The sequence below is a fragment of the Anser brachyrhynchus genome (assembly GCF_964034855.1).
Source record: "Anser brachyrhynchus genome assembly, chromosome: 4".
Taxonomy (NCBI): Eukaryota; Metazoa; Chordata; class Aves; order Anseriformes; family Anatidae; genus Anser; species Anser brachyrhynchus.
Window position 1 is genome coordinate 65,314,202 of NC_137698.1, and position 24,668 is coordinate 65,338,869.

Here is a 24,668-nt window from a genome sequence, read left to right on the forward strand (position 1 = left end):
TTCAATGACTGCCCTCTTAAGAGGGTGAAAAGGATCTAATTGCCTCCCTATGGACCACTTGTAACTACACAGCCCTCTGAAATTCACTTTTTTACTCCTGTGCTGAATTTCTGTGTAATTTAACTTGATCACGTATCAAAAACGCCTTCCTTCTCCCCGGTTGCAAATTATTTTGTCATCTCTTCACGTTTTCTCTGATAAATTTTCTGACAAGATATCCAAAACAGAATGCTAAATTACTGGTGAAAACACAGACTACATCTATACAACTTTTTTTTTTCTTTTTTTTTCTTCTTTTTCCCCAAGAATTTTAATTTTCTGTACCTTTTTCCATTCCTTTATGCAGCTGAGCATATTAGAAATCTTTACAGTTTTTGTCAATGTTACTGAGATCTGCCTCACAATAAATAAATAAATAAATACTGTTGTTGAGCATATTCACCAGAACTTTGTGTAACAAGGCAGTATCTTTGTATTACTAACAGCTCCAGCTAAATCTGTATTGATTCAAACACAAAGAGGGTTGTATCTTCAGAAGGGGGACCAACAGCAATATTTTAACAGATAAACCTGCATTTTGGAGCATCTGAGATGCTCTGAACACTAAACTCTGAACATGTTGGTGAAGACTGCAGCACTTTGGCCATTCCAGAAAGGCCCACATATGACCATTTTACTTTTTCTCATCTTTGTAGGGCTCCTGCAGTTCTTTTCAACTCACAGATCACAGGGAGACAGGGATTCTGCAGCATTTCTCTAATTGCTACAAATGCCAGCTGGAGCATGTGAGGTGCTTAAGTGGTTACTCTCCAAAGTGTTTCATGACAGTGAAGCTTTCTCTCAGGTTTTCTTGGCTCTCTGACAATGTTAAGAACCAGTAAAATGGAGAAATAACCAAGGTTTAGCTCAGTAGCAGCCATAGCTAACCTAAGTCTGTATTGCTCGTTTCACAGCCTTCCCATCATACATTCCAAATCCCTTGCAGCAGCCCTTGAGCTCGTTTAACAGGACTGTGAAACAGGCCAGCATTCATTTAACTGAAAACTAACCTGGCAAAAATTTGATGTGGTTTACACCAGTTCAGGTCTCCAATCTAGGAATGGAAACACACAAGTATCAGAACAATGGATGGGGGAATAAGCTGAGGCCCAGGGAAACAACAGTTTAAATTTTTATATATTGCGTGATCACGGGGCTATAGTTTTTTGTTTGTTTGTTTTAAGGTAACAATTCAAACTATTGTAGTTTTTAGCTTTCAGTCTATTTCAGGGTATCACGGTCAGATAATACTCATTGCAGTCTGTCTTTTTTCATTGACTCTACAACCAACATTCTGATATTGATCCCGCAGGAGTCTGTCTGGAATAAAAAATCAGTATTTCTTAGTGCGCAAAACAGACTATTAGACTATTTTGTTGGTATTTGCAATAAATATTTTATTAATTATATATAATATATAAAGCCCTGACTTACTGACATCTGGCATTCTAAATTTTTGTTATAGTAGCAGCAGGTATGATGTGTAATGCTAATTCTCATTTCGAACTCTGGGTTTCATTTCTGTGACTGGGAGCAGTTTCCACCATTTATACCTCAGGAAATGGTGATAAACCAGCTGCAGCCTGGGGAAAAAAAAAACACAGCACAAAGAACTATTTTATTTAACATTCTTTTTCGAAAAGCTGATGGCTACTCAGCATCACACAAAACTTGTGTATAAATGCAATGCTATGCTAAGTGATGTGGAAATACCAAAAGACTGTGAAATACTTTCTAAAGAGCTATTAACGTGTGCCTGAGGCTATACTGCTGAGCTGCAAATTTAAGGGGCGTGTTTGCATCAGTATTCAAGTCATATTTGTTAGTGAGTAAACGAGAAAGGTAAATAGTGCCAGAAACATCTGAAAAGTTCCTATGCATTTTAGAAATTCCCTGTGTTGAGCCATACAACAGCACAATCTTTGACTTTTTATTACTTCTTTAGCTAATAGCCTGAAGTCCAGCCCTAGATCCACATTTCTTCTTCATGCAATGTTGTCATTTATGCATGTTGTTACCCTAATGCTGGCCCAGAGCCTCCAGCATAACATTAGTATTCAACCCTAAATACGTGAATAACATCTCTGATATCACATGCCTAATGGCAAACACCTACATGCCTGGAGAAGTGAGGCAGTAGGTTACAAGCCTTCTGGAACAGAAATTTATCATTACATAATTTACAACCCACTGTATGTGTCTGTGACCAACTAAGTAATAATAACATTCAACCGTTCTCTAAAGCAACCTAACATGATGTCCCCATCGTCACTAAGTGATTAATGCTATGTGGATGAAGCACAGTATAGCAGGCGGCACATTTATGCTCTTGAAAAAGACATAGCAAAACCTCGCTTTCCAAAATACTTAGAAATGTCCTAACACATGCCAAGCTTGAGCCCAGGGGTGGCAGACTTCTCTGGCACATTTAGTTTGGTTGACTGAAGCAGTTAGCACTAGCTGCCCACCCTTCTGCCAAAGACCACCATCTCCACAGCTATACTGATGTAAACTGACAGTGGCAGATTCCCACATTCAACAGATGAGCCAAATGACAGCTGGAACAGCAATGTCTTCAACCATTCCAAATAAACCTGCTACCAAACATGTATCGACCATACTTCTCCAAGAGGCTGAGCACTTGCATCTCCAGATAAATGGAAATCTCCATTCAAAAAAATTCCAAGACTCTGACAAAGTATGAGGATGGTTGTGAAAAAAAAAAAATTGCTAAGGCCAGGAAAAAGTTATTAATGTGCTAACCAAGTTACCAAAAACTAAGTCTTTGCAATGGAAAAAGTAACCTCTTCTTCAATTCCATGGACCACTACAAGCTGACAAAATGGAAGCTCTGGGCGTGCCATGCTGAGCCTTACTAGTCTACTTCAGATTTTGATTTCTAGCCCCTTAAATAATATAGACACCTTAAAAAAAAAAAAAATCAATTCTGAAACTCTGACCCTACACTTTTCACAAGTACCCACAGGCATACTTGCTGCTTTCAAACCTAGACCATCATTTATGAGGAGAGGTCATTGCTTTAAGAAATTACAAATGCAATCCTTGCAGAGAGAGGTAATATTTTTTTGTGAATGAATGTAGTTTAAAAAAATGTAAACATTGAAATATCAGAGTTGGAAAAGACCTCCAGGATCATCCGGTCCAACCATCCCCCTGCCACCAATGTCACCACTAAACCATGTCCCCAAGCACCACGTCATGGTTTGGGGCATGTAAGGTTCTACTCACGTACACAAGATATAACACAGCTTTGGTGCACAAAAACACCTTATTGCAAATGCAGAATTTTTATTTTGTATTCATTATCAAATATTGGCATAGTAAGAAATGTATAGCTTCATATATTTATTAACAACAACAAAAATGAACACATCAAAAAAAATCTGTCTTCATATGGATAATTTGATTTTTACTAGGCATTCATTTAAGGGAAAAGTAATGCAAGGAAACCAGGCACAACAAGGGAAAAACCCCAAACTTGGTCACTTTATGAATGGGGCAAGTTACAGTGACAAAAGCACAAAACAGCACCCATTTCAGGAGCTTCTGCCAATTAGGTATAAATTCTTCACCTCTTTGCATAATGCGGAACTGAGGGTATGCTCAGGATGTATAATAATAGCATTGGAAGAAGAGAAAAATATTTTTTCTTAAGTTATAAAGGAGTGGTGAAGGTGGTACATGTTTCTCCTTACTACTTGTCCTTGTTTAAGCGGACACCTGGTTCTACCTCATGGTAAGATTTGAGATAAACTATCAGTTTGCTAAGCACCTGAGCAGTATCTGGAGTTGAGTGTCATAAAATAGCATGAAACTACAGGAAAATACCCCGGCTATTAGCAATTACAGCATAACTGCAAACTTCAGAGGGATGAGGCAGGACTGATCTTTGACGAAATACTGACTGCAGGCAGGACTCGGCTTCTTAACACCGCCGCAAAAGGAAACCAAGGGCCAGACGCCTTCACAGCCCGTGTGGCAGGAGGTAACCACAGCCGGCTCCATCTCTGGCCACCGCCATGGCGGTTTCCAAACCCAAAGGCTGGCTCTGCCCTCAGAATAACTTCAGACCAATGCCTGGTGTGCCCTCAGTAGCTATTTCTGGGACAAATACCCCCTAGGTGCCATGTTTAACCACACAGCAAGAGCCAGAGGCCCATGTGGCACTGTGAAGGGAGCCAGTGACAAGAAGATGGGAGAGAGGTGAAGGCCCTGGTGACGGGGACTCCGCACCCCATTAGCCCGCACCGCCCCCCCACCTCCCTCTCCGCACAGCTCCACTTCCCGCCACCCACCCGCCGTCCCCATGGCAACGCCAGCAACCTCCCTGCACGGGTCTCCCTATAAGGCTTCACCACCGCTCCTGCGCATGCGCCGCTCAGAATGGTGGCAGGAACATTAGGTGGAGAGACGAGGCCCGCGCATGCGCAACGCGCTGGGTGACGCCCAAACCCGAAACCGGGCACCGCCGCCGCGTGGCGCCCCGCAGCTCCCAAGCGCCGGGGCGGGCCCGTGCCCGGGCGAGCCGACGGCATTTCCGGGGGAGGGCGGGAGGGAGCGGCGCGAGCAGAGTTGACTATATATGGTCATAGGCAGCGGCGGGCGGTGCGGCCGCTTCCTGGTTCGGGCCGCGGCGCTGAGGCGGCGGCGGGCGGGTGAGGAGCAGAGCGGGAGCCGAGCGGCCGCCGGTCTGCCCGCCTGCGCCTCCCTCCCTTCCGTGCCCTTCCCTTCCTTCCCAGCGCCTCCGGCCGCGAGCGGGCGAAGATGCCGTACGAGATCAGTAAGCCCCCGGCGAGGCGGAGGAGGGAGGGTGGGGGGCACCGGGGGACCGCCGGCAGCAACAAGTGACCGCGCCTTCTCTCTCTCCCCCCCACCCGCCTTCTCTCTCTGTCTCCCTTCCTTCTTTTTTATTATTTTTTCCTCAGAAAAAGTGTTCGCCAGCCTCCCGCAGGTTGAACGAGGCGTTTCCAAAATCCTCGGAGGTGATCCTAAGGGCAATAATTTTCTCTATACCAACGGAAAATGTGTCGTCATCAGGAACGCCGATGTAACGTATCCCGATTTATTTCGCTCCGTGCCCTAGCCCCGCTCACTAACTTTCCTTTTCCTTCCCAGCCCCTCTCCTGTAGCAGCCCGGGCTTCCTTTCACGCTTAATTATCGCAATTGAGGTCGCGGCTCCGTGATCGGCAGCAGGGGGATAGGAAGGGTGCATGACTCAGGCGTGCAGCCATGGGCGGCAGCTACAAAAATCTGGAAAAAAAAAATAAAATCATTATTTCCTTCCTTTCTCTGCATGGCATTTATAGAGCAGAGACCGGTGTGTTCTGGTTGGCCCTGTTTATCTCCTTATATACCAACGTGAGGAAGTTGAGAGTTTTGTTTGCCTAATAAATGAAATCTTCCTTATTTCCTGTATTGGGCCTTTTGCTAGTAAAAGAAGCATGCAAATACTTGCAAACAACTGTCTTTAAGTCCATTATTCTGTAGCTTTTTTTCCTCCCCACCCTCTGAGCACTCCAGGAATTGAACCAGTTGTCAGGTACTTGACTCTGTGGCAAGCTGCACCTTGAGCTTTCACCCGGCTCATAGGGAATTTTTATCATCATTCGAATACTAGAATGCCCCAGTTAATGTTTTCACTGGTGTCTTTCTTTCTTTTTACTTTGGTGATAACTAGAGTAATGTTAGATGAGTTATTTAAATGATTTCAAAGATGGCATCCCTTAGAGAAGTATGGAGGAAGTGCTACATGTCCAGGCTATTGTCTTGCTATTGGTTTTCAAAAATCATTCTTTACTTATAAGTAAATGCTTGCTCTTTAGAAAAAATCAAACTCTCCCCCAGATTTAATTTCCTCTCTTACTGTAAACTTGGCTTGCAATAGGGAGGGCTGCAAGGGGACAGATCCTACCTCTGGCATTTCTAGGTCTCCACAACAGTGTATTTGTAGATGGCTGCTTCTGCTTTTGTAAACTGCATTTTTTATATTTTCCTGATTCATCTTATAACTCCCACTGTATTCAGATGGTTCTTCACTATCATGTCATAACACAGAAATGCTAGTAAACACTTAATTCTTTACAAATTTCGTGTTTGGTAACAGTTTAAATTCATTCACTGAAAAACAAATCCATGCTTGTACTCTGGTTTTAACGTCTCAGTATTTATCCTATAGTAATAGTGTTTCACTCTTGGTGTCAAGAAAAGTTCAATTTTCTGAAACCAGAACCCCCAGTTAAACACTATAATGGCATACAGTGCAATGAGAGAAGAGAGAAAAGCCACTCTGCTTACATTACAGTTCTTGCCCAAGATACGGATTGTGACCTCCTCCCTTGCACAGTCATTAGTGCTTCTCTGACCCTATTTTGGGGGGTTGAATTGGAAGAAAACAATTTGCTTTTAGCTTTCTGAATCAGCTTACTGAAGGTTTGACTGGTGCAAATGTTAGTCCCAGCATGAGACAGAATGTAGAGCACATTGCAAAGTCTGAGTACAAAAGCGAGGTGGGACTCTGGGAATTCCAATTTAGACTGTTTAAACTCTCAAGGGATTTTGAGAATGGAAGTCATAAACCCTTCAGTTTTGTTATTTATGCTGGCATGCAAATTTACCTGAACTGGCAAGTAGGAAGAACACCCACCTCTAAATACCTCTAAATCAAGAGCTAATCAGTGGTGATGAATGTAGCCTTCAGGGTTAATATGTGAGCATGAAGTAGAGACATTCTGTAACAAGAAAAAGTCCTGGAATGGTGCTGAAAAAGCTCTCGGAGACAGGACTAGTGATATTTGTAAGGTTTCATACTTAATAAATAATTTATACTGTCTTCATGGGTCCAAGCCTACTTTGAAGCTTGGAACTTTAACTGCTTGGTTTCATATGTGGCTCTGGTTTCAGTGTTCAAAATAAGCCACATAAGCTTTCTCTTCTTGAATCCGGTATTAGGTACTGTATTTGTCCTAGCTAACAAACTTATCCGAAAACCTCTTTAGAATTGATTTTTTTTTTCTTTTACTCCTGGTATGAAAGATACATGAGATTTAAAAAAATAAATAGGATTTAAAATGGTAATTCTGACCTACCTGATATCCTGAATTTATTGACTGTATTTTAAATTTGGGAATTTGATCTTAATGGTGCATTTCACCCTCTAAGTCAGTCTGTAAGTTCAGTCTCTTCTGCTTAGGTCCCTGGACTCTTGGAGAGTGTTGCTATAAAACAGCAGCCACTTATGTATGCCATTACTAACAGAGTGGGGTTGTTTTGAGCTCCTTCAACTTGGAGATGGTGCAGCTATAGCATAGGGAAAACATTATCGTGTATTGCTTAGCTAAAATCCCAGTTGCACACAAAATGGAGAATGACACGAGGATGCTGCAAATGCAGACAATTGTGACTTAAGTAAGGCTATAATGCACTCAAGCAATGTAAAAGCAGGAATGAAAAAGTTGCTTCTTGCATGAGTAAGCTATATTTTGTCTCCTGAGATGTAGCAGTACTGCAACAGCAAGAACTCATGCAAGCAAGAGACTCTGCTTTCTAGCACAGAGCAGGTGCTTTAGTTTTTCCTGATTGGACAGCTGAATCATGCTACAACATCAGGTGGTTCTCTGGTTTGGCTGGATAATTCAGTATTTATTACAGCAGATAAAATGGACTTTTGTTTTGACCATAGGAATAATGTTTCTGGAGCTGGAAGATGCCTGTTAACTGCCAGAAAAAGACTGCTCTGAGGAGTAGCGCATTACATTGTAGCTTAAGCAGTGTGTTTGGGAGATGTGCAGAATGGCTTTTCTGTTTATGCAGTTAATTTGAGAGCAGGCATCGGAAGAATTTTTGTCTAGATGTTATCCTTTGATTGGTGTGGCACCTCAGTAGTGTAACACCACTGATCTTATGAGAGACAGTCAGTTTTATTATCCAGCCTGAAGCCTCTGAAAGCGCATAAGACCGAAGAGATAAAACTGTGATGGCATGGCAGCAAATTTCTTTCAGAACTCCTGTACAGCTGTTGCTACTGGGGAAGACTTCCTGTGCTAGTCTAGTAGCTTTTTAACCAGATTTCAGTTGGCAAGAATGAGTAAGCCTTGCACAGCTCATTGGTTACTGAGTAATCCGGAGTGTGCGTACTGATGAGTAACGGCCATGCAGTATGGTTAACCATCTGCTGAACCTTCATACTCTGCTATAGTACAACTTCTGGGTGTGTGTCCCGAAGCACAGCTCGTGTTTAGTGATCTACCTGGAGAGCTGTCTTACCTGGCCAGCTCCATAAAAAGGACGTTTAATGCTTAGCATGCTACTTTGGAGAGGGTTTTTCTATTTTTCAGCAGATACTGAAAAGAAGAGAGGGTCACAGCTAGTGTTGGCTGTCAGAGGAAATAATTTAACTGTGGCAGTTGTTAGAAATTAGCATGTGATGTTTCAGTCATAACTGGACAGTAATTTTCTGCAATGTGCCCTGCAGTTTTCTTCTCAGTTGTGGACTATATCTTGATTTAAAGGACAAATTGGAAGAAAGAGTGAGAGGAGTGCTGGGAGAAATTATGAATTTTTTCATGGAATGTCTGATTTTACTTCTGTGAGAACCAGGAAGTACAACCTAGTGACATTTTTTCTCCTTTAAATTAGAATCCTGCAATTGCTGACATCTATACCGAGCATGCCCACCAGGTTGTAGTTGCCAAGTATGCTCCCAGTGGATTCTACATAGCGTCTGGAGGTAAGGTATTGATGCGCATACTGGATGGGCTATGGGGGCAGAGCTGTTAAAGTGCTTGGCACAAAACTTATTGGCACAACAGAGGAGTCAACCTTTAAATGTATGTCCAAACTGTATGCAACCAATGTGACATGCTGCAATGAAATTAAGTGAGGGAGGAAGGAAGGACTTGTGTAGTTGTTCCTCTAGCCTCTTTCTAAAGCATTGAGTTCTGTTTCCTGCTTGGTCTTTTTAAAATTGGTGCTTAAATCAGAAGGAACCTGGAAATCAACTTTACAAAGTATAAAGAGAAAAAAGCTTGGTGTAATAAATGACATTTGTACATGTAGCAGAATGAAAAGTTACTTCTGAAATACGGGACTACTGTTTCTTCTCAGTAATATACTTAGATACTTTAGGGGTGAGGGAGGATTCTAGAAGAGTATACGCATTTTGTTTCCATAGCCTCTTTTTTCCTGACAGAACTTGGCAAGATTTAGCATCGTTTTTCTTACAGTTGTAACAGACTAAAAAAGGCTTTCACTGGTAAGTTAACAGGGAAAGTGGCAGATTCCCAACTTCTGTGAAATATATATGTGAATGAATATCTGAGAATGGGCAACATGAATTTCCTTCTGTGTGAATTTTTTGGACTATTAATAAAAATGGCTGCAGTTTTTGATGATTTACAAACAAAGAACTAAACAATCCCATATTAACAGTAGCTTGGTTCAAATAATTGATCCTTTTTCAGGAGGACTGGTGTACGGTTGAAGAATATTAACTTGCAACATCCATTTCTTAGAGAGAATTGCAATCAATTTGTATATTTAAAAAAAATTGCTGTTGTTAATGAAAAACACTTGAGAAGCAACTAGTGGACCCAAATAGAGCAAAACCTCCTGATTTTAAATAATAGATCAGTTACTGTTGCTGAAAATAAACATTCTGAATATGTACCCCTTAGGGAGTCCAGATTTGTTTATACAAGTATTAGTAGTTGGTGAATTTCTCATCAATTTTATGGGTAGAGCACTTTTTTGAATTTGTAAAATATCTGTCCTTTCCTGCATATCCAAAAGCTGTATTAGAAAATCTATCTTCTGAATACCAGGGGAGCTTTAAGAACACTGATAACACAGTCTTAGGTTTTGTATTTTTGTTGTTCCTTTTCCCCTCCTCCTTGTCTGAACGAAACGAAAGCCAGGATTTTTTTGGCTCAGTCTTGCGTGTGGACCATATGTCAAACCGAGTACCTTCTTAAAATCTAGTTTGTATTTTTTTATTCTACCGACCTCCTTAAAGTAAGTTATATATGCCTAGCCTGATCCGATAAGATGTCTTTCATTCATGATCAGCGTAAGGAAGCTCCTTGCTTCTAGGGGAATTATTCATTTGGCTTTTTTTTCAGAAGTTGTTTGTCCTACCCCAGTAAACAAGTTCAGGCTGCAATATTTTCTTTAAAAACTGTCTTCTGTATATCACTGATTTTGAAGTTTGAACTTGAATTCCACTACAAAAGCATTCTCGGTGTAAAATGAAGGGTTCTGAATCTGACCTTTTAGCAGAAGTAGAGGTGGTGAGTCAGTGGGCAGGTCCCAAAGATACAGGGATGCTGTATGTCCATGCTGTAAAGATGCACTGATACTCAAAAGAGCTCTGCTGTGGTAGAAGATATGCTGTTAACATGTAGTTTATTCTAAAAAGTGGCTTTTATGAAGGGTTCAGTACGCACAAAATCTACTGTGTGGGCTTTGTTACAGATATGTAAACCTGTCTGTGCATGGAACAATTCTGCTGGTTGCAGTGTTGCACCACAGTAATGGCTTCTAAATGGAAGAAAGCTCTAGTTTTGTGTAATACTTAGAGGAAATAATGACCAAGGCAGCTAGCATTATGTTATCCTAGATTAAGACCTGTTACATCTGCTGCTTGTGTCATTAATGTTTTTTGATATTCTGTTGGATTTCTTTGTAATGCTCTAGAAACTGCATGTGGATACCTGTACAAATACATGCGTACGTGCTTTTGTATTGAAAAAGTATGCTGATGTGTGCATGAATAGAGCTTTATGGGTAGAGGTCTCTTTGTACCTCTAAATACATATACCTTGTATTTACGTGCAAAAAAGCTTTGCTACAAAGGTGCAAAAAAGCTCAAGTGCGAATTTTAGTGCAACAGCCACTGTCCACCAGTTTCCTTTCTTATTATAGTGTAGAGTGGCTTACTTTCCAAAGTAGCATGTGTGAGCCATCTTGTAGTTGGAGGAGGACTTTTATTTTTTTGGTAATGTAGACATGTAACATGCAAATGCCTACCTTCTCTTCGCTATGTAATTTTTCTCACATGTTCTCAAAAGTTCTTTACATGCATTGTATTTATTGCAGCATGTCTTAAGCCTTAATATCTGGTTAAAAACATACATCAGTGAAACAGATGTAGTCTTCAGCATTCTTAAATCAAGGGATTTGTGGTTGTTGCAATAGGATAAGATTGGTCCTTAGTACCAATGTTCAGTGTAGCTGAAAATTTGTATCCTGGCAGATTGTTGAGTCATGTGACTGAGTCATGCTGGAACAACAATAGTTATATTCTGTTTTATTATGGCAGATGTCTCTGGAAAGCTAAGAATCTGGGATACTACACAGAAGGAACACTTACTGAAGTATGAGTATCAGCCATTTGCAGGAAAAATCAAGGACCTTGCCTGGACTGAAGACAGCAAGAGAATTGCTGTGGTTGGAGAAGGAAGGGAAAAGTGAGTAAATTTTTTTGTATATGTCTGTGTATTTATGCATATGTATTTGTGTGTGTGTATAAATATTCACACTGTAAACCTCTGTAATCTAGTAAAGCAGGTTCTTTGCAGAAAGCTTTTCCTTCTTCAGAGGAAGGAAATTGTGGCTTGTTCACTCTTTAGACTTCAAAATGTCCTGTTCTGCAGCAGAGTTCTTTATGCAGTATTTGACAGCTGTAGAGCTACTTGGAAAATACAGTTCTGTTACAATTGCTTAGTTTAAATTGTGTGGGTTTGCTTATTTCTTAGAGGTGATATTATGTTAAATATCTGTTCAGTGTGACTCTTCAGGGATTTCTTTGATTCTGATAGAGTAGGAAAGAAAAGCCACAAGTAGATTCTCTACCTCTTCTTTCACCCCTCTCAAATTGAGGATATGATTAAGACTACAAATAAAGAAAACCTTGTATCTGAATTTTCTCACCCAGCAACACTCCCATACTTTTAGGTATTACTATGTTGATTAAAATTGCAACCAGTTGTCCTTGTTTGACTAAATAAGGTGTCTGTTTCAGTCAGGTTTGTGTCCTTCCTTTAATGCTTAAAGACTGGCAGATCTTTAAAATAGAGTCCAGACCAAGTAGTTGTATACCTAGATGTCTGAAAAATATAGTGTGGTCCTGTTGCCCACCTCCTGCACCATTTTTAAACACCATCATGTACTATGTCCTGATACTGGAGAGATGTTCTTTGTCCCTGTTTGTCCCTTCACCTCTACCTGCCCCTTGGTAGATACTGTAGAAATTTTGTTCTTTTGTGTTAAGAAACTGGACTGTTTCATACTAGGTGTGTGTACTTCAAATCTAGAATTATGCTGAAGTCATTCTACAAAGCCCATTTTAAATAGTGATTTTCTGATAGTTTAATGCCATTGTACTGACCATACTGATTTAAAAAACATAATTTAAAATAAGAAATGGCAAAAATGCTATTATAATAATTCTTTATATCTTTAAGTAATAATTGTTGTAAAAGTGATGGTACCCAATCTGGGCTAAATTGTCAGATAATTCATCTGATGTTATTGTTATCCTAGCTCTCTGAGTTCTGTGTAGTGACGTGTTGGTTGGCAAAACTTAGTGTTTTCTTTTATAAACCAGTAGAGTTGCTGAAGAAGATCTTCTGGATCTCTGAATTTTAGAAGCTCTGTACATAAAATGTTTGTCTGACATTTTCACCGAATGTCTCCTATTAAAGTCTAGGTTCTATCTCCAGCAAGATCTTAAATATCCTTCAGGGAACTGTGATGCGGTTGCATGGGATTAATGAGATGACCTAATTTCTTTGAGTGCACTCGAATCTGCTGTTTGCAGATGATCAAGGAATTAATCTAAATGTAACCTTTATGAATTATACTTAATGTGTGCTTCTCTAACTAGATTTGGAGCAGTGTTCCTGTGGGATAGTGGTTCTTCTGTTGGTGAGATCACTGGACACAACAAAGTGATCAACAGCGTGGACATAAAACAAACAAGACCTTATCGTCTAGCAACTGGCAGTGATGACAACTGTGCTGCTTTCTTTGAGGGACCTCCATTCAAGTTCAAGTTTACACTAAGTGTGAGTTTTAAGTTTAGTTGTGGTTACATTAAACTGTGTACCAAATTAACTAGCTTTCCAACAAGCTTGCAGTTTCTGTCACAGCTAATTTTAATAAGTTCTTAATTCCCTCTTTTGAGCCACAGCTGGTGTCACGTGTCTGTCTTAAACCCATGTTTGCATATAACTGAAGGCTTGACTCAAGCCTACAACCAAAACAAATCATTGGGTAAGAAGAAAACCTGAAGCATTTTAAATTAATTTTGGCTTTACATCTTCTTTCATAGCATAAGCAGTAGGAATTCTCATCAGCCCTTGTGATGCTCCTTGAGCTCTTCTTCCTGACAGAGAAGTGCACAGTGTTTCTTAAGACTCCAAGGTGCTTAATTCAAGAAATGTGGTTTTGAGAGTGGAATTTCCCAATCTGCTTAAGAATGCTCAAATCTGAAATCCCAAGGCAGCTCTGAAAGGGCGAGAGGAGGTGTTTTGAAATGTAACTAACCACAGAAAATATATACCCAATACTTGCAGAAATCAATTTTTTTACATTCTTTCTTACTTTTTTATTGTACTAACTGAAACAAAGCCTGGAACTACCACATTTAAGACATTCGTTGTTACTTGAGGCAAAAAAGCCAAGAACTTGTGTAGCTTTTTCTGATGCCACAAAATGTGTCTTGCCTCAAAAAAAAAAACCAAAAAACAAAACAACAGTATTGCAGAGATACTGAATTTTGTTGGACTAGTAAATTCCAAATATTTAGTGGCTCTCTTTTAAAAAAACTACAGTAGTAGGACTTTTATTTTCATAAGTATGTGCTTTGAGTAAGCTTCATACATTGACTTTAGTAAGGATTCCATTCCAGTTCTAGAAAAGGAATTGTTTTGAGCTCTGCAATCCAATGAAATGATGTAGTTGCCTAATATATTTCTGAACTTAAGTTGATACTTACATTTTGCTAAGTTGGTTCTTCTGGAGCTGTGAGGTCTGAATTGCTTACCAGTGCTGCTCAGACTGGTATGTGATGGAGCCTTCCTTTTAAAGTGATATTTGAGTTGCTGTATGGGATTCAAGTACAGGCTGTTAAATGGCTTAGATTGAAGCTTGAGGTATTGGGGGGGGGGGGGGAAGTATTTAATCAAAAAAAGTAGGTTAGAACCTGTCTTTTATAATACTAAAAATAGTCTTCCAAATCTCTTTGCATGGGAGCCTTGGCCTCATTGTGGTGCTTTCCTATTTAACGTGTGCTTTCTAGTTAACATCGTTCGAATAGTCTCCTATTTGTAAGTGGCCTATTTGCGGAGCATACATCAGTCTTGCCTGGTTACTTCAGAGCTAATATGACTGCAGTCTCCCAGAACTGGAATTCCAGTGAACAATTTATTCTTCATTGCTGTTTTTTTACAATAATAAGCATAAAATACTTTTCTGTGTGTAAGATTTACTTAGACAATGAAGTCAGTCAAAACTTAGAGAATGCTGCAAAAGAATTAATTGACTAGAGGGCAGGAATCCCATGATTGCATATAGGCTGCACCTGAGAGTTCTTTTTTACCCCTACATATCCCTGATACAGGGCTTACTCATTCACCTGGTATTGTGCAAGTGGTGTGAACTACATCAATATCCAACAGTTTCTTCCCTGGGCTGTTGTTGATCCATATGATCATCTTCAGATATATTCGTATATTCAGAGGCTTGGTTTGCTCTTGAGAAACTGAATAGCAGTATTCTCTACAGCAGGCATCTCTTACATAACTAATTTATGGCTTGAATATAAGAGAACTTCACTGTTACTGGATTATTTCCTATGTAATTTGGTCTCTTCTTATCTTGTGTGCTGGTTGTTCTCTTTTCTACAGGACCATACGCGGTTTGTGAACTGTGTGAGATTTTCTCCTGATGGGAACAGATTTGCTACAGCTAGTGCAGATGGCCAGGTAAAACACAAGTAACTCTTTTCTGTATTGACTTTTAGAATGAGATTTTCTTGTGCATTTTCTTATTCCTGCTTTTTCTTATTCTGAGAAATGACTGATGTAAACTTCTAGTGTCTCCCTATAAAGGTGTAACAGCTGATGTCAGACCATTTTCACTTTAGCCTTGTCCCTGTTCCATCTCCCTGGCGTATTACTTCTCTTGGAGATGATTTTGGTAGGAATATATCAGACTTCTGCAATAGGTGCATCCTTGTTATGATCCTGAGAATTCTGAACTCATAGATGGCATTGTAGCTCCATGTGGACACCCTGCTGCTAAGGGCAGATTTAATAACATTTACCATAGGCTGCTCCTTCTATGTAGTAGATTTCCATGTTGTAGGCAGATACCCCTGACAGCAGTGCTAAGCAGCTGCCATCACAGCAGGAGTTAAAAATGTTACATCTCCCACAATTTCAAATGTCAGGATCCAGTGTACAGGGTGGCTTACTGTGCTTATTTAGAATCGTCACTTTATTGATTCAGGCTTAAATATTAAATGCAGGAATACTTGTGCCTCTTCAAAAATCTGCTACTTTGTAAGCTGGAAAGTGTGCTTTGTAACAAAAGAACATGAGCAGTGCAAGTACCAATGTTTTAGTTTTTCAGTGTTTTTTCTCCTGTTACTGCTTTTCTATTTGTGATATGTCTGTGTGCTCTTTCAAGATTTTCATCTATGATGGGAAGACGGGAGAGAAAGTGTGTGCTCTTGGTGGAGGCAAAGCTCATGATGGAGGTATTTATGCTGTAAGTATCACTTCATTTGTGCAAATGATCCATGCTGTTTCATTACGAAGTTCATGGACTGTGAAGTCTTGCAATAATAAATGCACTTACTATCTTGTGGTGGCATTTAATTTTACAGATTAGTTGGAGCCCTGACAGTAGCCAGTTGCTTTCTGCTTCTGGAGATAAAACTGCTAAAATCTGGGATGTTGGTGCTAATTCTGTTGTCAATACTTTCAACATGGGATCAAATGTGTTGGATCAGCAGCTGGGTTGCTTGTGGCAGAAAGACCACTTACTGACTATCTCCCTCTCTGGCTATATTAATTACTTGGACAAGAACAATCCAGATAAACCTTTACGTGTCATAAAGGTAGGTGAAACTTACATTGTCACACCAGAGTCTCTCTGATAAATGGTTTGCTGATTGAAGTTGTCTAGTTGGAATAGTTGAGTGCTGAAAGATGGCTTGGTTAAATGAGCGTTGCCAAACAAGCTATATGTGACTGACTATCACAAGTCATGTAAATCAAAAAGTTACAATGTTATGTGCAGTGATATTGTGCAAATATACAGACTGACTTGGTTTCAATTGAGGTTATCAAATTTTTCTTTTGTAGTAGCTTTAAGCATTCTTCAGATGAGAGAAGAATACAACATAGATAGAAAACTACCAGTGATGACTCAGTCAACCAGAGCCACTGTGTTGTGAACAAGGTGACTAGGGTTACTATACAAGTGAGCTTTAATTTTAGGAATTACAGAGTTCGCTGACACAGCACTCTCACGGGAGCTTACGTTTTTACATGAACTAGAAACAGATGTCCCAGATTCTTGCTACTATAATTCTGGCAGCTGGTATGGGTGCACAACCACATTTAATCTTCATCTGAATTGTAAAGTGCTTGAAAAGTAAACTTTGCCTATGAAAAGACTGAAAGTATTTTGGCCTAGCTAGCAGTCTTAAGTAATAGGGGTATTCACAGTGCTTATTTTTTCTCCTTAATGGGTAGTACATGTAAATAGCAATACTGCAGTGGTAAAATGACTTCACTAATTAGTGGTTTGTATTCTGGGTGACCTTCAATGCTTATAAATGTTATTTTCTGAATAACCTGTAATTCTTCTCAAATAGATTTGAACTTATATATGGATGTTAAAATGAAAAATTGCCTATCAGTAATTATTGTGTTCTATTCACAGGGTCATAGTAAATCAATTCAGTGTCTTACAGTGCATAAAAATGGTGGAAAGTCCTATATTTACTCTGGCAGTAATGATGGTCATATTAATATCCTTTGAATAATAATTTTGTTTTAACCTTATAGTCCGAGAAAGCTTGTTAGGAAAAAAAAAATGCTTCACCAAAGACAAAAATTATCTTTATTGAACACAAGTTAATTTACATCTTCTGAAGGAACTTATTTTGTCTTCCCTGTCTTATTTTACTGTTTGCCTTTAAATTTGCCTGCTAAATACATGCCAGTTCCTAATTGCCAGTTCTCACTTCTTTGTGGTAGGTAGATTGTTAGAATGGAGAAGTAAATAAATATACAAATTAGCCTCTTGTAACTTTCTATATATACTTGATTACACATGTTAAATATGCATTGCTGCTGCTTGCTGTTACATGCAGTAAATAGGTAGGTTTCAGCATGAGCTGGAAGTCATCTGTTTTGGTTTTTTAGATGTTCAGGCCAAGGAAGATGACAAACTCTTGTTGATCTCCCTCTGACCTAGTTACAAGCACTTCTTACAGCAGTTCTTCCCACCTGTATTCAGGTGACATGTTCTGTGACATACCAGTCCTGTTCTTTACTTGATATCCTAAATGTCACTAGGCTTTCTCAGTACTCAAGAGAACTTGTATTTCTCTTAAGATTCAATTCCAGTCCCTTTCGGTTTCTGAATCAAAATGTTGGGAATGCAGTCTGATCCCTAAAGGGCATGGGTAAAGGGTGAGGCTGTGGTGTGTTTAGCTAAAGACTGTTGGCTTTTCTTCAACATTCTGAAGATTATAAATAAAACTGCAGTCCTTCATCCAGCTTGCCATGATGCATTAAAATGGCATCGCATTGGCAGAAACCGTTGTAAAATAAAGGACTTACCTCTCAGCAAAGCTCTAGTACAAACTGATAGTTCAAACTGATATTAATACTTCTTATGAGGGAAAGCCAATGTTGCAGGACTTCTAAATGTAATTCGTTTGAAAAGTATTTTGCGTTCACAGACCTAATGCTAACTGTTGCAGTATTTACTATCAATTGTAAGAACTCATTTAGCTTATTACAGATCATCAGAATTTCATTTAATAAATAGTGTGAGGGATATTGAACACTGACATGGGTTTTCTGGAGAAATTGTAGAGACTCCATCGTTGGAGATGCTCAAAACCCAATTGAATAAGCGATCTGCTATATCTGAACCTGACTTGAGCAAATGTTTGGACTAAACAGTCTCTAGGGGCTACTTCTGACCTCAGTTTTCTGATTACATAAGCTATTTAACTTCTTAATTGGGATATTGTTCTATATCTGACTGCACTGGCATCTTCAAATATTCCTTAATTCTGTTGTGTACATTACTGGGATTCGGACACTGGAGAGAATGATGGCTTTTCTGGGAAAGGCCATACAAACCAGGTTTCTAGAATGGCAGTGGACGAAATGGATCAGCTGGTCACCTGCAGTATGGATGATACTGTGCGCTATACTAACCTTAGCAAGAGGGACTACAGGTTAGTTAAACTGTTATCTTTTATTGTAATATTGAAGCCTTTTATTTTCCAGCAACCATTTTATTGATTTATATGGTATATAATTTTATGCTGCGATTTATTCAGGTTTTAAGTTACCATGGGAACTGTAGAAATGATTGCTGCACCAACCTTACTTTTTTCTGTGACAAAGGAAAATGCATCCCAGGCTTTTCACTTAATCTCATCCCTTCCACAGGTTAGATAGATATCTGTCCTGTATCAGGTGGCTTACTTAGGGGGTGGTGGGAAGGGTGTCAGTTTCTCTATGATTCATTAATGCATAAGAATACTGTTAATAAGCAGCTTGTTAGGAGGGCTGGGATACAGCTGTTTCTTCATCAAAACTACAATTGAAGGGAAAAAAAAAACTTTACAGAATTGTATTAAGATCACCTAGTTACATCCAAAATTTATACTCTAGTGTAGTATCATTGACTTTCACTTAGAAGGTATACTACCCAATTAAGATATGTTTGCTCTTTAGAATGTCAGTAAGGAAACTTTGCCGATGTTAATTTAAAATTCTGTAGGCATATCCATGAAGATCATTATTAGGTGATTATTTTAAAACTGATTATTCAATAATATTAAGTATGGAATATTTTTTCTGTTTTGCCCTTCCCACTTCTCTACCCTACCACACCTTCCTCTAGTGGCCAGGATGCTGTGAAAATGGATGTTCAACCAAAATGTTTAGCTGTGGGTCCTGGTGGCTATACTGTAGTTTTATGCATTGGACAAGTAAGTATTAACTTCTGGACTTGCAACACAATTGCTCTGTTAATAATGCAGTGTATGGTAACAAGATGGCTTCTAACTTGTTTAGTGTGGGATTGTTAGCAAGAGCTTCGGAGAACATAATTAAACAAGCCCTTGTGATAGCCTTGCCTTTTTTCTTGTACCAATTGAATGGTCTTATGTATGTATTTAAAGTTCATGTAGTCCCTTGTGTGCATACATCTGAATTCATTATTATCAGTACAGTTTTGTATAGGAAGGCTGCACAAGTCTAAATTGAGATAGGGAGAAAAGAACCCTGTTTACTTGCTGAATTGGAAGCTAAATAGGCATGTCTTGACTGTTGGTTATAAGTGTGCCTGAAATAAATCCTCTCAGGTACTGATTGTAACGGGGTTCTGATCTGCTGTCTCTTTCAAGTTTATTATGCCAGATTTCATTCTCCATACCCCTTCTCTTTTTGGAGAGAGAAGGGGTGGTTGGGGGAAAGGTGAAGAAGAGAGGGAGAGCAGAAAAGGGCAAGGCAATAAAGTTTAATTTTATTCTGTCATGTAGCTCTGTTGGAGTAAGCGCACTTACCTCTATGTACTATGCTGGCCTTAAGAACATTTTTGCTAGTACATAGGACTTCTCTGGTGTATCTTTTTTATGAGAGACTTTTTTGTTGATTCTTTTCTAAAGATTATAGGGATTAAGCATTATGTTCATGCAAGAATATTAACTTCCAAGTAATGTTCTTGTCTGTTCTGTTCAGTGAGGTAGTTCTGGGGAAAAATTGCATCTTGCTGCTGCATTTTTTTGGCAACTAATCCAACTAATCAATTGGAAAAATGCTGTTCAGTGTGGATAGCTCTAATTTGCTTGTCAGCAGTATTCAGATCACAAAACTCCAGAAGGATTTGTATCATCAAGGCAATCATGTATCAAAGCCTGCTTAAATTCTAATGATTTCCTTGTGTGGATATTTGTTCTATGCTTGGGCCTTTCATTAAGGTTGTCCAAACCTGTTTTGAATGTGAGTTGTAATTCTAGTTGTCTGTTATATAGATCTAGATAGGAAATAGCCCTCAAAATGTAATACTGCGGTATTAATGTGCTGCTAATTTGGTCCTGTGTCCCTTCCTTTAATAGTGAACTGGGCAGGGAGTGAGCACTGCTAAAAATACTACTTTATCCACGTTTCTTTTCTGTTCTGACCAAGTGAGGTAAAGCTGAATGCAGTAGAGCATGCCCTGTGCTACCTAATGTAGAATGCTTAATCTGCTGAACTAGAGTACTTAGTCACCACACAGGCCTTTATTAATTTTTAAAGGAGTGAATCAGTTCCCTTAGGATCAGAATATAGTAGACTTCTGAGCGGTCAGAGTGGATTTGTGACTAAGCAACATGGCTTAATCATAGTTGTGTATTGGGCACTTGGAAGAATAATCTTAATACTTACTGATTTTCTTGATTTTTGCAGATTGTCTTGATGAAAGATAAGAAAAAATGTTTTGCAATTGATGACCTTGGCTATGAGCCAGAAGCTGTAGCTGTTCACCCTGGAGGAGGTACAGTAGCAGTGGGAGGAACGGTAAGGTTACACTTCTTACAACTGTACTTCTGTGAATACTTGCACCAGTAACAGAAGCCTTTAACAATAGTAGGTCTGTTGTGTTGAGAAGTAGTAGATGGCAAGTTGTAACAACAGCAGTATTGTAATAAGTAACCTATGTGTAATTGGTATTCCTGGGGAATGAAAGCCCAGGTTCTTCCACCATTGTGACCAATATCTATTTCATTTTTCCCATCCCGTCTTCACTGTCTATAAACTGTTTTTACTCAGTGCAAGATTAAAGTAGACAAATTCTTCAGTTCTGTATTCTAGACTTGTTGGACTGTAGCCAGTATAAATGACAGTTCTTTAAACTGTTTCTCAATATAAGCAGTACCAGATGGAATTGATGACAACCGTCCAGAAGCTCGGCGAGCCTTCCCGTTTCTACTGTACAGTGACTTTTTTGTACCTCCCCCTCTTCTCCACTTTTAACTTGCAGGATGGGAATGTCCGTTTGTATTCAATCCAAGGAACCTCTTTGAAAAGTGATGAGAAGTCTTTGGAAGCCAAAGGTCCTGTTACTGACCTGGCATATTCTCACGATGGTGCCTTTCTTGCAGTCTGTGATGCAAACAAAGTTGTCACTGTCTTTAGTGTCACTGATGGCTACGCGGTAAGAAAAGCTGCATCAGTTTTTTGTTTAAAAACACGTACTGGCATCTCATGTCTAAATCTGTTGTGGTGGAATGTGTAGCTGGTGGGCCATAATTGTTAAATCACAAATGTGCATTTGGTGTTTCTGTGACTTTACCTGACACTTTGGGATAGCGTTTCTTTTCACAGCAGCTTATGTGAAGCCATCAGATTGTTAGAATAGGTGAGGAAATGTATAGCATAGGTTGATTACTAGGAAAATGCTCAAATTCAGTCTAATAATAAGCAGATAAATGGAGTGGAGTAGAGGGGGAAGGGTCAGGTTTCCACAGGCTAGGGGTGATGAAATACAAAAGATTACAGAGTATGCAGGTTCCTTATTTGGATCAGCTGAATCAATAACATGGGGTATTTTTTTGCTTGTTTGTTTTGCAAAACAAAAGTCAATGAATTGCATGCATGTCAAGTAGAGAATTGGTGTGCATTTCTGTACAATAGAAAAGAATGCAGGCCCAATTTGATGAGAATTCTGCAGTGCTATAAACTTTAATGAAGTGAATAAAGCAGACTTAGCAATGTAACTTTGCTAGCTGTGGCATACAACTTTGTGGTAAGAACTAAACATCGAAAGGGATATATGGTAGGGCAGGGAGTCTTGTGCTATCCTTCAATCTACTGTCCTTTAACCAAAAGCCAAGTAACAGGCAATTGTTGCTTCTCAGCTGAGTAGCCAATATGTGAATCAGCGTTCTAAAGTCACTTTTCCAGAAGTTTACTGAAACCACACTGAAGTAGACAATTCAGGATGACATTCCAGAAAAACACTTCATTTTCTAAGTAAAAACTTAACGAATTGTGCTTTTGAAAATATCCGAAGGGTTATTTTAAAGGCCTCTAAATAAAAAGAACTTGCTGTACATGCCCTTTACAGATCCATGTTTCATAGAAAGTCTTCAAATTGTTCACAAAAGGTCTGGATTTTTGTATACATTTTATGCCATTTATTTAAACTCTAATCAAAAGAAGTCAGCACTTGGCTTAGGACATCCATCTGCACCTCAGATACACATTAAAATTACCATTGTTTGTTTGTGATGCTATACATTGAAAGCCAGTAATTTCCTGCAGTAGCTGGAACTAATGAAATGACGCTGTATCCCTGTTAACTTTCAAATAGGAACATAACGTCTTCTATGGACACCATGCAAAAATTGTTTGTATTGCCTGGTCACCAGATAATGAACACTTTGCTTCTGGAGGCATGGACATGATGGTATATGTTTGGACTGTAGGTGATCCAGAGACCAGAGTCAAAATACCAGGTATGTTTGCTTCAGAATTTAACTTCTGAAAGTTGCTAGTCTTACAATCCAACATGGTGCTTGTTTTCTAGAACTGGACAGTAAGCAGATAAATTGCTGTGTATGTTCCCAAGCTAATTTTGCCTTCAAGATAATCTCTTCCATATAAGTTAGCTGGCTGTTTTAGCTATGTTCTGTTATGTTTTTATTATGTAGTCACAAAATATAGTACTAGTATTTAATGCAGCTGAAAATCACTTTTGGAATATGTGCTGAAGTTATTTTGTCAGTCTAGCCTTCCTAATTTTCTCTTATTTCTCGCTGCCATACAGATGCTCACAGACTACATCATGTAAGTGGCTTGGCATGGTTGGACGAACATACTCTGGTAACAACATCCCATGATGCTTCTGTCAAAGCGTGGTCTATCTCCTACAATTGAAATAAGTTGTCTCTTTGGAAGGACCTAATCAGGGACTAGAACTACTGCAGCGGAACATAGCATTTCTCTTAAAGAATCTGTATTGGCCTCTGGGTCTGCTATCATATCCTCATATCTTTACAGGGTGTTCATATCTGTAATTAAATGTACTTTGAAAGCTTTAGCCAGTAACAGTTTGCACATGAAAAGCACTTAAATTATGTCTGGAGCTTAACCTTTGTGCTGAACATTCCAGAGGCAACAGCCTAGCAAGTTGGCGTGAAAGATTCAGGCGTGAAAGATTCAAACTCAATCACTTGTTCTTTTCTAACCAAGAAACATGAGACTGTACAGCATGAGAGTAATACTTCTCATTTTTCTAATTACAGAACATTTCTGTACTAACGGTCATAGTAAGAATATTTAGTTGTGATCTGAAACCAATCAAGCTCTGTGCAGCTACTGTATATTGCTTTGCTTCTCTGTACTGCACCAAACTGTTGCCTCAGATTTTCTCCTCCAGATAACAAAATGGGGTACATACATAATAAACTTTTTATGTATTTCATGTCAAAGCTTTGTGGTTTATTTTAGGATGAAAGTGTGGGGTTTTGATGTATTTACTGTTGTGGGTATAATGTTTACAAATAATTGTTGTGGCAACTTCTTGCTTCGAAAACACATTTGTTACTATCATGGAATAAGAATGTCTAGTCATTTCAGTGTCAGGAAAAAATCTGTTTCAAAGATTAAAGATATTTTCTGTTTGAAGGAGGAGAAGCATGTTATTGTTCACAAAAATGCAGTACTTCTACCACCCTTCTTGAAAGTACAGGAATTAAACTAAGTGAAGCATTGTTATGACTCAAAGTGCTTTTTGAGGAGATAGTGTTTGCTAAGTACCTTCTATGCATCCGCATGTACAGAACAGTTGCATGTAAGCTGTTATCTAATGCAGACAGATCATGCTCTTGTGTTTGGTTCCCTTCTCGCACTGTACAGCACATTTAAGTGATTTGAAGCTAACAGTCCAGCCAGGCTGGAGGAGGGCACTGGTGCAATGTAGTAGGATTTGTTACCATCTCTATTGGCCAAAAGTTGTTGGTGGTGTCCAGAACCTTGGAATACTTTTTTTTCAAACTTTCCTCGAAGTCTTTATCACTGTCACCCCTCCGATATTGGTTTGGTTTTTATTAAGCTTTCCTTTCTGTGTGGATTTGTATGTTGTTTTTCTTATTAGTCATATTTCTAATGGTTAATTGTACAGCAAATAAAAATTCTTTCACTGGGCCTTTCACTGATAACTTACAATGTCAGATGTATCATGTTATGTTTTTGTAAAGGGGGAACAAATACTGAACGTTTATTTGGCTATATAAGCAAAGCACCTCTTCCAAAGAAACTGCTGCCCTTTCTGGAGCCATCTATGTGGAAACAGATCTATGTGGAAA

At 39.1% G+C, this 24,668-nt stretch overlaps 1 protein-coding gene across 1 annotated transcript; it reads left to right on the forward strand.

The window, feature by feature from the left end:
• Positions 1–4,645: 4,645 nt before the first annotated feature.
• Positions 4,646–23,792, forward strand: WDR1 (WD repeat domain 1). Its single transcript, XM_080588794.1, has 15 exons — positions 4,646–4,840; positions 4,986–5,107; positions 8,696–8,786; positions 11,376–11,523; positions 12,942–13,122; positions 14,965–15,042; positions 15,749–15,829; positions 15,948–16,181; positions 17,012–17,099; positions 18,389–18,545; positions 19,220–19,307; positions 20,767–20,877; positions 21,341–21,514; positions 22,673–22,817; positions 23,129–23,792. Exons 1-15 carry the CDS (start codon positions 4,825–4,827, stop codon positions 23,236–23,238), a joined length of 1,824 nt encoding a protein of 607 aa, XP_080444920.1. The 5' UTR covers positions 4,646–4,824; the 3' UTR covers positions 23,239–23,792.
• Positions 23,793–24,668: the final 876 nt, after the last annotated feature.

Bases quoted from the DNA above. Each gene is read 5' to 3' on its own strand.
- WDR1 (XM_080588794.1), top strand. The intron at 20,878-21,340 runs GTAAGGTTACAC...TTTAACTTGCAG, and splicing joins CAGTAGCAGTGGGAGGAACG to GATGGGAATGTCCGTTTGTA. The intron at 22,818-23,128 runs GTATGTTTGCTT...GCTGCCATACAG, and splicing joins GACCAGAGTCAAAATACCAG to ATGCTCACAGACTACATCAT.